The sequence below is a fragment of the Heliangelus exortis genome, chromosome Z (assembly GCF_036169615.1).
Source record: "Heliangelus exortis chromosome Z, bHelExo1.hap1, whole genome shotgun sequence".
Classification (NCBI taxonomy): Eukaryota; Metazoa; Chordata; class Aves; order Apodiformes; family Trochilidae; genus Heliangelus; species Heliangelus exortis.
Genome location: NC_092454.1, coordinates 33,031,199 through 33,045,702, shown reverse-complemented (window position 1 = coordinate 33,045,702; position 14,504 = coordinate 33,031,199). Strand labels below are relative to the sequence as shown.

General features: G+C 38.9%; 1 protein-coding gene across 3 annotated transcripts in view; it reads left to right on the top strand.

Annotated features, from left to right (window-relative positions):
• Positions 1 to 14,504, top strand: part of DAPK1 (death associated protein kinase 1) — an 87,033-nt gene that overhangs the window by 37,242 nt on the left and 35,287 nt on the right. For all 3 annotated transcript variants that reach the window (XM_071731819.1, XM_071731818.1, XM_071731820.1), the window contains exon 3: positions 2,649 to 2,870. In XM_071731819.1, the coding sequence (XP_071587920.1) occupies positions 2,649 to 2,870 (222 nt within the window). The remainder of the gene's footprint in view (positions 1 to 2,648; positions 2,871 to 14,504) is intronic.

Genomic DNA, 14,504 nt, shown 5'->3' with positions numbered 1-14,504 from the left:
CTTGTTTTGTTTTGTTTTGTTTTGTTTTGTTTTGTTTTGTTTTGTTTTTAAATGAAGTGTTAGATGTTGCCAGGCTTATAAGGTAAGTGTCAATAAGAAACTGGTTAGCCACATAGCATTCAAGCCTATGGGAGAATCATAAGCATAAATACTTTTCTTCCTCTATCAGGCAGTTGAGGCTTTCAGCCCAAAAGCCAGCCATGTAGCCTGAAACTGAGTAATGAGTAACTTTTTACTTCCTTCTGACCTGTAATGTGACCCAGCAGCATAAAGTGTTCTCAGCTGATCAGCCCTCTTAGGTTTAAAAATCATGAGCATTATTTTCCCTTACAGCATTTTATGATCTTTGTTTATTGCATAACACTAATGCTGATCAGTTACAATCTATTTTCTATCTGTCATGCATTCCTTAATTACTGGATCACGTTGTCAATGTACTTGGCACAGGTTCATTTCAATAATAAAATAGTATTGTGCATTGAGTTCATGCATAAGATATTTAACTTTGAGTTATTCCTGCTTGCCACTTTGTCATTATGAATACAATTCACAATGCCCTTTTTGTAGGTGATGCATCTTCCATGGCTCTGTCAGTTGTAATTAATTCACTGCTAATACAGGTTAGCTTCTCTTTCAGGGACTGGATGGAATTATGCATGCCTGTGTATTACATTGCTGTGTGGACAGTCAAGCCTACCAGGCTTAGCTTTGATTTAACAGCTGTTTTAAGTCTAGGGCACTTCAGTTAATAGCGTAGGATAACTTGAGAATTTTTTCTTAATAGTATAATTCTATAATTCTCTGAATTATCATAGAATGGTTTGGGTTGGAAGTAACCTCAAAGATCATCTAGTTCCAGTCCACTGTCCTGTGGACAGGGACATCTCCTACTAAACCAGGTTGCTCAAAGCCTGATCCAGCCTGTCCTTGAACACTTCCAGGCAGCAGACATTCACAGCTGCTCTAGGCAACCTCTGACAGTCTCATTACTGTCATAGTGAGGTATTTCTTCCTAATAGCTAACCTAAATCTGCCCTCTTCCAGTTTAATGCCCTTGCCTCTAGTCCTATTGCTGCATGCTGTTGTAAAAAGAATTCTTCATATAGTGACAAAAATCAGGGATAGAACAGCTAGAGAATCCTCAGCCAGAGATTAAGAAAACCTAAAAGGAAAACTCAGCAGTATTAGAAATCCATTTCTTGCTTTAACTCAGCATTACATTTCATGGTAATTTCTGATCTAACTCAGTGTGTACATCTAGCAGCAACAAACTTATACATCAACGATAATGTTCTGAAGACATAAGCTTCTGTTTTTTAACACAATCACAGGATTCTGTTCTTCAGTACCTTAGTAGTTTTCTCACCTTTAAGCCCTTTCTATCTCAGAAGATGGTACAGTAGCATAACAAGTTATTTATAGAATAACAATATTATACAACCACATAACAAGTGCAAGGTCTTGCACCTGGGAACACATAACCCAAGAGTGCAGTTCAGAATGGGGTCCACTTGGCTAGGGAGCAGCCTTGTGGGAAGGGACCTTGAGATCTTGGTGGACAAGAGGCTCAACAGTGAGCGAACAGTGTGGTGCAGCAGCAAAGAAAGCCAAAGAAAGGATACTGGGTTGCATCAACAAGGGCATCCCCAGCAGAGTCAGAGAAGTCTTCATCCTGCTCTGCTCAGTGCTTGTCAGACCGCACCTGGAGTGTTGCCTTCAGGTTTTGTCTCTGCTATTCAAAAAGAATGCAGACAGGTTAGAGAGGGTCCTGAGAAGAGCCACAAAGATGATCAAAGCACCTGCCATGTGAGGAGAGGCTGAGAAGGCTGGGTTCGTTCAGCACTGAGAAGAAAAAACTTAAAGGAGACCCTACTATGATGTTCTGGTACCTAAAGGGGGCTACAGAGAAGATGGAAGCTCCCTTTATGCCAGGGGTCACATGGACAAGGCAAGGGGTAGTGGGCACAAGTTGCTCCTGGTGAGATTCTGGTTGAACATGGTGATCCTTGATGTCCCTTCCAACCTGACATTAGTTGATTTTATGATAGTTGGAATTCTAGGTATTACTGTATTTTGTCAGTTCTTCTCAAAGGAAAAACTAAAGCAGTGTCCTTAAACATTGTATTGTTTTAAAAACTTTTAAAAAAACCAAATTTGAGCCTAGAACGGTACTTATCTTGTCAGATCATATAGACTGGAAGAAACTAAAGGGTGTCTCTCTTGCAGAACAAAAAAAAGGTAACTTCAACATGCACATGGAACAAGAAATCCAGAAACCATTATTTTTCCACAGTGATCTTTAATTCACAGATTAGTCAAAAATTCAATGGTCTATACTAGTGTTATCTTCTACTTACAGATATGCTGAAATGTGTGGGTTTGTGTGTATGTACGTATGTGGGTTTTTGTGAAGTAAGAGTGGTAGCTTAACTTACCTCTTTTGCCTCCTCTTGGTTTTTTTTCAGATATTCTTCTAGACTGCATAAAGAGCAGTAAGGCAGTTTAGTTGAGTTGGTAATTCAGAGGCACAGCTGTTATTCCCCCCCACTTGTTAATAGAGGCCATTTTTAACTGTAAAATTCCTTGAACCAAATGCTCATCTAAAGTCTTTCCCTCTTTTTTTTTTTTTTTTTTTTTTTTTGTTTTAGTGGGCAGTTTGCTGTTGTGAAAAAGTGCCGGGAGAAAAGCACTGGTCAGCAGTTTGCAGCAAAATTCATAAAGAAACGGAGAACAAAATCCAGTCGGCGCGGAGTGAGCCGAGAAGATATCGAGAGAGAAGTTGGCATACTGAAAGAGATTAGACATCCAAATGTCATAACGCTGCATGATGTTTATGAGAACAAAACAGATGTTATTCTCATTCTGGAGCTGTAAGTATCTCCTAGAGACTCAAGGAGGAATCACAGAATATTTATTTGTTTGTTCATTTGAAAAAAAATAGACATTTTCTCTGAGAATCATAGTGATTTAATAGGTGTTCCTTACCACACCAAAACAATATTGATAATAACCTGAGAATTCTTTATTTTAAAGTCAGGGTTGTTTCCTATATGTATTTTTCACTATAAGTGCATTACAAAGGTAAAAAGAAACCCAGCGTATTTAGGATTTTTTTTCTGCTTGTTGCTTTAATCATTGTTATGGGTCCAGAAGAATAGCTTGGAGCTAAATAAACATATTTGAAGGTAAGAGCCGAGGGAAGTAGATATTCTAAGTGGAGGTTAGTTTAGCAAATTTTACTGTGTTTTATGTTGGTGTATCACTGGATGTTTTTTCTCTTTCTATAACCCACATAACAGAACAGAATTTTCCCAGTTCTGTCCTGTTGAAATATAAACTGAACTTTCATATCCTGGTTTTAGTTCTCATTTTTTGTCCAAGGTTATTGCTAGTAGATTGAAGTAAATATGTCAGCAGAGACTACTTCTGCAATGTTTGAAGCATGGCTTCAAGTTCCTCAAAGACTGCAAATTTAGAAGTTAGGCATTACTCACCTGTTAGAGTTTGGCAGTGAGGGACATGTGTCTCTTTACACTGCCTAGCACAGTATTACTGACATACGTGCTTTGTATCAGTTAAATGTGCTTTGAAGTAAATATTTAATGCAAGCAAATTATCTGGTACCAGAATCTTGGGCAGCACTTGTGTCTTTTCCGTGATTTTTTCCGTGATTTTTTTTTTTCTTTTTTTTGGGGGGGTGGACAACTTACATCTTCCTGTTTACTAGCTTTGATAAGTGCTATTTTCACTTCCCTTATGAGGCTACTTTAGTGCTTCATGCTTTCAGTGACATATGTGTAGATTTACAATGTGGATTTAATAAGAAAACTGTGAAGTAGCTCTTGGAGTTCCATCTTTTCTGAAGCATATACACATGATACTGCTTTGTTATGTTATAATACACATTTGTACTTGTTGGCCAGCATCTAATTGTTTACTGTAGTATTTGTTTTAGCCTGAGTTGTTTTTTTTCAGTTCCAGAAGCACACACTCTCATTAGTTTATCAACTTCAGATAACTTAAGTAAGTATTTATTTAGAAAAGCTAAATTATTATCTTGTATGAAGTAAAACTTCCTTATATTCCTTGCAGAATGTCTCCTAGTTCTGCTCTTTGTTCAGAAATCTTTAGAAGTGTCACGAATGGACATCAAGATTTTCTTCTTCCTCTCCCCCCTTGATATTAGCCCTCATATTATTCCTGTGTGTAACCGTTCTGCCAGTGTCTCACTACTTCTGCAGTGGTTGCTTTCTTCTCTGTTGTCTGCCCAGATGAAATCAGGAGTGTTTGGACTTGAGAGCTCTGAGGGAGATTCCATAATCATGAACAGTGATAGGAGGAACGGGGCCATTCTGCTCCCTTTCCACAAGAGACAGGAGCTGCTTAGGGTGAAGGTTGCTCTGTGTTTTGTGTGTACTCACTGTTGTTCAATGGAAGCAGATACTGCTTCTGACAACATGTGTTAATATTTCATAAGCTTACTAGTGTGAAGCTCAGGAAACTATTTCCAATGCAGTTTAGTGCATTAGTTAGCAATCCTCATACAGTTTCAGATGGAGACTTTTTTTTTTTTTCTTTTTTTTTTTTTTTTTTTTTTTTTTTGTCCCCACTTTCACAAACTGCTATGTTAGTCTTTCAAACAAGTGCTATTTGGGTTATCACGAAGGTACTAAATTTATGTAGTTGAGGGGTCAAAGAGGAAAAAATGACATAACAGCCATCCTTTTGTAAATGGAATATACTAATTGCTGTAAGGTTTTGCAATTCCCAAAATCAACATGATATTATGCAACGCTATTGAAAGGCAGAAGATTGTCATGGTAATCACAGACTTAGACATTTAGGTAAGTGGTCATGTTTTTTAAGATTCTAATATCCACATTTTTCCTTGGGACATACTCTCTTGACAGTCTTTGTTCTTACAGAAGAATTTCAAACAGAACAGAAATAAAGCTGGAAGCTCATTAAAAACCTGTTTTGCTGTCCTCAGATTCCATCCTAAGTGGTGATTTTATTTTCTGCTTAGAACATAGCATTGCTCCTGGGACTTGTGTTCCTTTATGACTGTGAGACAATATGTCACATACAGACAGGATTTTGTGTTAACTTTTTTTCTCTAGAATTTAGAAAGAAAGTGACAATCGATGTTCCAGCTATGTATGGGAAGTTCATAACAAAGCAAAAACTGAGAATAAACACTGATTTCCTATTAGTAAGCAAGTGCAATAAGGCAAGCAGTGATGAGGAGAAGTATCTGTGGCTTCTGCTCTTGATAGGTGCTGCATCTCACAGACATGAAGCTGATGCAGTTGCCCTTTTTTGGTGGCTGCGAGTAAATGCTAATGAGCTTAGTCTAAGAGCAACAGCATCTTCTGCTTGCTCACTATTGATTTTTATCCCTGGGTTGACTAAGAGATTTGCTGTACTCTGTGCAGCCTCCTAAAAGTTTTCTGTGTTATCCGTCAGATGTTTCTCAGAGGTGAGTGACTGACTATAGTTTGCACTTCACTCCCTGGTAGTAAATACTTCGTGGTCACCCAGATGAATATTCAGGGTGGTGATTTGTGTGCCGCTGTGCACCACAGGTTAATGTGGGTGGGGCATTAGTTATTGCAGGGGCAAAGTCCTCACGATGCTGAATACAAAACAAATCTGCATATCAAAACCACACAGGTGTTCGGAGGTTTTTCACTCAAGTATCTCATGTCAGGAAACACCTACAAAAAAAATATTACAAAGCATTTAATTTCTGAAACTTTCAAAGTTCAGGCTTTCTTAAAGATTCAGCAATCACACAAATTATCACTGAAGAACTTCTATTTTTTTACAAACTTTTGGTATATTTAGAGACATCAGGCATATTTACTTATTTCTAGGTCTTAATAGCAAGTGTCTCCTGGATTTGGAAATAACCTTTGAAATTCCAATTCACTAGACTCTGGACAAGGAATTCTGTGACAATTGCATATGAACTGGAAGACACTCTCTTCCTCATCTAACTTAAAGCTGTAATTTTTTTTCTTCTATCATGCAAGTAATTGAATTAGAAAAAATTTTATAGTATCTTTTTTTTATCCAGCTGCAGCAACTGATCTGTTATATGTTAGGAACACAAAGGTATTTCCAGTGAGCTTTGCTGAAGCCTTTATTTTATCACACCTAACAGATTAAAAAACACACATGGCTTTGTTGCACAGTGATAATTTTCTTTTTTTCTCCAAACATGTTTTGCACCTACTTGGTTCTACTTTTGCTGACATGCTGGTAATCATGGATGTATAATCGCTCCTCTATTTAATTTTTACTTTGACTTTATTGTATCTTCATGTATACTGCAGACCTACAAAATATACTCACATGGTATGGTGCTTTTTAAGCCTTGGCTATGGTTTCTGGGTGCAACTGCAAAAAAAATTATCCTAAGTTATATAGTAGGTCCTTAGAATGCTCAAAAATAAGCAGATGGGCTCGTCTTTTTGCGGAAATCACAGAAAGTTAAGGTTTGAAAGGGACCTGACTCTTTTCACCAGAAAGCTATGGGATGGAGCTAGGTATTCATATTTCTCTGAGTAAAACATATCTTAATTTCTGAACTACAAATCTTAAATTAAAGACCGCTTGCTCTTGTAAGCTAGTTCTGAATGATGAATATCTGGTTTTAAAATTCAAAAAAGAAAACTGAAAATCGTAGCTCAGAAAGAGAGGAATGACATTAACATACAAGTGATTGTGCATTAAATACTAGGGTATTTTTCTTCTTTAAAAAACTAGTTCCTGTATACTTTCTTTAAAATTTAGTTCTGTGCATCTTAGTGTCTCAGAAAGAGTTGCCACCTTATCAGTACCTTTACAGTATTAACCAAAACAGAATAGAGCAAGGGGAGGATGATATATCCCTGTATAAAAATTCTGATATGAGTTCATTAAAGAGCAAATAATGATTAACTCATTGAATTCAACTTCTGTCTTATTGTGAAATTAATTTAACTTGTTACATTTGTAGTAACTTGACTTCCAGAGAAGTTTGATGTCTGCACAGCGTTTCTTTACTATTTAGTTGTCGTTTGATAGAAATAGCTCAGAGGCTTTTGTTAACATATAACTAACTAAGTTAGATGAAAGTTGTTCTGGAGTGGTCTTCTACTGAATTTTGAGAGGAGGATTTAATCTTCTGAGCTTACAGGTATGTAGCAGCAGGTGAGCAAGCTCTGCACTTCTGATTTGTAGTTGTGCCACTTTTGGGCTTCAAAAGCATGAATTTTATGCACACAGATAGTGGCACAGAGGACTTGTCAGGTAAAAATGAAGGCTTGAAAGGGCTGAAAAGAAAAAAGATTGAGCCACTATGCAATGACCTGAATGCACCTCAGAGGGAGCACACTTGGCTTCTGGGAACTGCAGTTTCCATGCGAAATGCTTGGTACTGCTCTATGCTAAACCTGAATGCTCTTTTTATTTTACCTCTGAATGACTGAGGTGGCATCAAAATGCAAAGACACTCCACTGGGCCAAAGTGTGAGTAATTAAGTGCATTATACAGACTCTGGGCACTTGGGTAACTTCAGTTATGGAAACCTGTGTACCAGCCATGTTGGGCAGGTAGGATTCACGGGGTACTCAGGTCTCCCTCTTTGTGGGACTTCACAGCTGAACCTGGTTTTGCTGCCTGGGTGGCCATTCTGAGGCAAATGCTTATTGTTCAATATAACTGAAGAATTTAGGCACAAGGATTTAATGACAGTGTGTCTAATAGAAGCTGGACAAGTGAAAATGGAAAGGTGTAGTGATGCTACATTTTGATGTTGCATTTTGATGCTACATTACTTGATTTTTCTGGCAGCTAGAGAAAGAAAAAAAACATACAGTGTTGTTCAGCAGTGTAGGCGTCATGAGTTAGCAGCCCTCTTCTGCTTTTTCGAAGTATTTGGTACACTTTGTACTTCTGAGAATGGGTTCGTAACTGCAAAATCCATAAAGGCAGTGAAATGAACTGGATGTAAAACCCTTAACCTGAAATAAAACAGAAGTAGCAGTATTTCAGTTTAGTCTTGGGCAGACAGCTTCTGTTTCAAAATAATGCAAAGGGTCAGATGAAATATTTGACCTCAGAATCTTTAGGGCAAGAATTTATTTTGCAAATGAAAGAAATAATATTTTGGATAAGAGGATAATTCTGCTAATTTACCAGATTGAATCTGCTTGTAGAAGTTGATTAAATTTGAATAAAAATTCTTAAATTTTACTAATTCATGTTGTTTTGAAATCTAAGCAAGGTAAATAAAAACTTGTAAGCTTTACCTTACTAGATTAAGTTTCATCAAGCAAGAGGGTGTTGAGTAAAACTGGCAGAAAATAAACCCCCTTGTATTCCAACTTGGCCTCAGATATTAGAAGGGCAAGGGGTAGCTGGACTTAGGTTCTGAGTTATACCCATTTCAGCATTACTGGTTCAGCTGCATCCATTACTGAACTATGATTATTACAGATGCTCTAATAACACGATGCACTTTCAGTCACGTTCCATGAACTAGCATAGCCACACTCAAGAAGTTTGGTCACATTCAGTGAGACCTGTCATGGCTAGATTCCTGAGTAGTGTAGCATATGCACAGATTCTTTTGGATTGCTGGTGGTAAATTCGCTTGTCTACAAAGCAGGTGCAAATACCTAGTATATTAGTAATACAGCCTGGCTTACTAACATGTGAAGTTAGAAAACAACTCTTTAGAGGTTTCTAAATTTCCTGTGGAAGAACTAAGTATAACCAAGTGTTCAAATCTTACCCAAAGATAACAAGATTATAGTTGGGAATAGAGGCTCAGTTTCATCAACTGATCCCAGAAGTCAGGGGTAGTCCCTGTGATGGTGGTAGTGGTGGCATCTTCCCTAGAATCCTTCATCTCCTAGGCAATTTTTATACTATTTTTTTACCTTCCAGGTGGATCTTGAGTGACTCCATACTTTTATCATCATTAGTGTCAAATTCTCTCACTCTGCTTTTGATTGTATGTACTAGCTAATTGGGTGGTGGCTGTACCTTGGAGTTGAGTAGCTGGGATGGAGGTGTGTTTTGGTATCCTAATGAAATCATAGTAAGCGAAGTTCACCTAAAGGACAGCATTTTGTCAAAATTTAACAGATTGTTGGCCCAGGCTATCCAATACGCAGCTTATTGGTTCCATAGTACCTGCAGATCACATGGTATCACAGAGCCTGCTAGGCCATCTCCACTGTGCTCCAACCCCCATGGCATTATTCTTACAGTCAGCACACCAAACTCATGATGTTGCTATCATCTCAGGTTGCCTGGGAATTACCATGATGCATACTTGTTGCACATCAGTCACATTCCACCCTGCTTTAATGCTGTACCATTCCTTAAAATGTGAATATGAGTTTAATTCCTAGATTGCCTGCAGCAATTATTTCACAGAGGGTTTGGGCTTAGGTTTTAGTATTTGTGGTTTTTTAACTTCATCAGAAATCCTTAGATAATCATAAATTATCATTCAGGTGCTGTTATATAATATGAGCAATGTGATCAACAGGGCATGTCACTGAGTTGTTACAAGGTGACCAAAACTGACTTTGAAGGTTAATTGGTTCTAAGTTCCCTGTGCATGTTCTCATAATGACTTCTTCTGAAATCTGGTGGTCAGTTCCCTTGTGTAGTTAGGAAAGCCTGTCAACTTGCAAGGGGTCTGTCCAGAAATCCTGTTTCCTCAGGTGTGATGTATTTATTTTCCCAGAGAGAGATACATGGATTGTGAATGCATCTGTCAGCCTTCCTGTGGGAAGGATGGGAAATGCTTTTACCACTGTTGCAGTTAAAAAAAAAATACTCAGTTGACCCAAAACGTTATTTTATTTATATCAGTTCAGTAAAACCAGCACCTCTCCCTAGAAATACCAAGGAAGCAACACATACCACCTTCACTCTTAGTAAAAATGTTTATACAAAATATTTCTGAAAACATATGTTCTGCTACTCAAAATAATGCAAGAGGTAGTCATGTTACAGTAGTGAAAATAGATTCATTAAACCCACATGGCTTTCTGGCTTATAATATGGCCAGTGATGTAACATGTCTTTTAGACTTTTAGGGTTAATATGTGACTTCCATGAATCACTGATTCTTATTTCATTGAGCAAAATATTTGAAGAACCTATTATAACTGCAAAATTGTGACTTAAGCACTGGTCCGCACATTCAGAGGATACCAGGTACAGGTACCCCAAAGTTCTCTAGAGGGAGAAATACTAGTGCTTGGTGAACCCCTTGCCTCTACTCCCTTCAGGAAGTAATCTCTACCAGCTGGTGACTGGCAGCAGTCTGTTGGGTGCTGGATGGATGGGCCTCTCTGCAGAGACCCATCTGGGGCTGGGAGCGAGTTTGCCTGCCTCTGGAGACCCACAGAATGATCATACATTTCAGCCATATTCCAACAGGGTGTTTGTGCACCAGCAGCCCCAAAACTGACTTAGAGACAAGCCTTGGCCTTTATAATGGAGGTGGAGCTGGTATACTTCTTGGAAGAAACTCACCTTCAAGAAAGATCAGTCATTTGGGCTCACCTATGGAGCTGTCTGCCTCTTCTCCTTTAGTCTCTGTGCCATGAGATGGGATATGCCCAGGTGCATTGATGGGATGAGTCTTTCTGTGTGGCTTTTGGTTCTGTTTCTGAAGATGACCATGGGATTGTAACGTGTGGTGTTTACTTGCCATGGAACTGTGCTCAACTATCTGAGGGATAGGGATAGACTTGAAAATCCAGCAACACTTTAGGAAGTTTGTGAGCATTATGTTCACAAACATAAATTACGAAGTTTGTGAATAGCTTATGTAGCTGGTGTCTTTACTAACCTGTTCTAGCCCATTTCTTGATCTGTGCTACTTGGACATCCAGTCAAGATCATCTAGTGAGTCTCAGTGTATAAACTGGTTATGAAATCTGTGAAAGTGGACCCTACTGATAGCCAATGGGGCACAATAATCCAGTGAATTAATTGTGGAAGTGAAACTTGTAAAGTATGTTGAGTGCAAACCTGTATTAACCTCTGTGGCTTGCTTGAAGTAATTGCCTTGTAGTGACACCGTGGGTTTTCTCTGTACCCGTGGTGATGCAGCTCAGTATCAGACGTGCCTGAGTCAGCTGGACAAAAGTGAATAAGCAGTGTTCTGGCAGCCGTGAAGAGGAAGCTAAGGAGCACAGCCTGTGTTATTGACCCTCCATAGGAGCCCTTCACATTAGGGAAGGATCCCTCGAGGCCACCTGAAGCAGAGTGACCTTCCACACTTCTCTGAGCTTCCAGGTCTCCTCTTGTTTTACTCATCATTGCTATACAGCCCTTTCTGTTTCTCTCATACCTTGTGTTCCTGTTGGTAAAAATAAGCAGCAGAAGCTGGATGGACAACGTGCTTGCCAGCACCTTGAGGCCAAACACTGGGCATTGAACTTGCCTCCTGCAACTGAGGAGTTACCAACAGGAGAGGCAGTCATGGTCCGCTCTCAGGTTAATCTGTGTAGTATCACACCCCAGGCATTTAGGGTGACTTGCATAGCATGAAGAGGAGGGATGCTAAAGTCACTTAGACCAGAGGCACAGCTGCTTCTGGAACAAAGCTTTGAATGTGTTACATCCAGCCTTACTCACCTTACTGCTTATGCAGTAAGGTTAACACCTGAGTCAGGGTGACAGTACTTAAGCATAAGAAAAAGCATCTGAAGAAGCATGGAACACTTCAGAAAAAAATCTACCTCTTTTGCTAATTAATCTGTTAGCTTTTCTGGAGCTCAGTTTCAAGGCTTGCAAGCACTAGGTATATTACCTGTGAAGAATTTTCTTTCACACTATTATAAGGTCTATGATAATCATAAAAGAAGACTAACCTGTGGCAAAGACAGAAGGATAGTATTCAGCAGTGTTGGAGATGAACTGTGTGTCATCTCTTGCAATCAACTGTTCACAAATGTGACATCTTTGAGATGCGTAAAAATACACATACATCAAACTTGTAATTTTATGTGGTCTAAACTCTAAGGTTATGAAATTGCACAAAATGAATTGGTTGCAGATTTGATGACAATGAAGAGACTTCATTTTACACAAATACAGTTATGTTTTTCTGCTAGAGAACGTGAAAATAAGTAAACCTTGGGAATTAAATTTTTCTTTTGGATCTAAACCAAGTGTGCCTAATCAACGCTGCTGTTCACAGGTGACTAGTAAGCTTCACAGAGACTGTCTTTAAAATGTCAACAGGAGTAAGAGCAAACTGTACATATGCATACTTGTCACAGTCTGGTCCAGGCTGCAGAGTGACTTGGAGGGCAGTGTTGCAAGTTAGCATTGATGAAAATGCATGCTCTGAATACTTCTTTTGCATTTGTGAGGAACAATGGATGCTTTAAGCATCAGGGTGTGCTTCCACTGTTTCTCAGGTCTGGTGATCTGCATGAAAAGCAGACCACATATCCATGTGGTTGGTGCAGCCTTTCATCCTCTTCCCCAGCCCAGGGTTTGGCTCCACCATCTCAGCAAACCATGTGATGATTCACTTGGTGCCAAGCTGTCCTGCCTGTGTAAAGATGCTGGGTGTTGCTGAGGCTGCTGCTGTGACTCTTGCTGCTCAGCATGGCATGGCTGTGCTCCAGGTAATGGCAGCTCCACAACTCCAGCAAACATCTAAAAGTAAACATGTGGAAAAAAGTTCCAAGCTCAGTAATCAAAAATGGAGAGAAATGCCAGTACTGTGCCACTACCTGTGTGTCTGTTCATCATCACAAAATGCTGCAGAGGTACAGACCTTAGCCCAAAAACCTTTTACTATTTTTTCAGTCAGAAGCAAAGAATGAGTGAAAATTGTAAGGTGTTTTCAACCAGCCTCTGTAGAATAATGAACTGTATTTAATCTTTAGGAATCTCATTTTATGTCCCTCAACAAAACAAAAGAAAGATTATTAAAATGACTTCTCTTCTTTCCAGTCTGTCATGAAGAATCTTACATTTAATGACACTTCGCTTCAGTAATTGCTTTCATGCAGAAAATATTACAGCACAAATAATACCCAAAACAATACCCTCATTATTGTCTAGGCAGCTCAGTGAAAGCTCCAAGAACTCATTAAAATATGCTTTTTATGTAATTTGCATTACAATAATGCATATTAAGTCTCTTGAAAAGTAGAAATTAGAAACAAGTCAAATGTATTTCCAGAAATTTGCCCAGACTGTTTAGCTATTGTTGTATGTTAATCCCATTATTTTTTATCATCAGAACTTTACATTGTGAAGAGATTATTTTTTCCCTACAGAAAAGCCACATAAATTCAGGTGTGCTTTCTTTTTTTTTTTTTTTTTTTTTTTTTTTTTTCACTATACAATGAATGCTATAGAGGATAATATGACCACTTTTGCAATCTCTACCAGATTTCTAGGTAATAGGGCTGGGTTTATAAATAGGAAAAATGGTTTTCCACAGTGGACAGTCATAGAATCATAGAATCAGCTGGGCTGGAAAGGACCTCTGAGATCACCAAATCCAACCCTTGATCCACTGCTGCCATGATTACCAGGCCATGGTACTGAGTACCAACCATATCAGTCTCTTAAAAACCTCCAGGGAAAGAGAATCCACCACCTCCCTGGGCAGCCCATTCCAATGCCTGATCACCCTCTCTGTAAAGAATTTCTTCCTGATATCTAACCCAAACCTCCGCTGGCAGAGCTTAAATCCATGCCCTCTTGTCTTACTGAGAGCTGCTTGGGAGAAGAGACTGACCCCACCCTAGCTCCCACCTCCTTTCAGGGAGTTGTAGAGAGTGATGAGGTCTCCCCTGAGCCTCCTCTTCTCCAGACTAAACAACCCCAGCTCCCTCAGCCCTTCCTCATTTGACTATATGACCTTAAACTGAACAGAGATTGGTTGGTTTTTAATAGTTTTTTTTGGTGTTCCTATTCGCTTCAGTATCTCTTTGTTGACAGTTATCACCACTGCTGCCAGACTGCCAACTGAACTGTGAAAAGGGTCATCATCAGTTTATTCCTCTCCATCAAATGCAGAAATCTAGATGTGCTTATGTACGCCCTTCCCACCTCTTACCTCTCTTCTTTCTACCTGTGCAGCTAAAATACTTACTGAAAGCAGCCTTATGGGCAATTGTGGCTTTTCCTTGTAAGAAAAGTGTAGTAATGTTATGAGTACAAACTGAACATCCGAGCTGGATGTAATACAGTATTTCAAACAATAGAATATAGTTTCAAAGAGTTGAGTGGTTGAGGAGTTTAGAAACTGAACAATAGCACAGCTACCAGTAACTATTTCAAAGTGGGGTTTAGGTTTTGTAGTTTTCAATGGGGGAGGGGTAGCACAGAAATCTGATGTTTTAGTGGTAGTATGAGCCAATTCATGTTTTATTTTCTGAATGTCCTGTTACATTAATATATTTTGTGTATTCTTAGTCACATTTAATTTCACTCTTTTAAATTTGTGTGCAGAGAG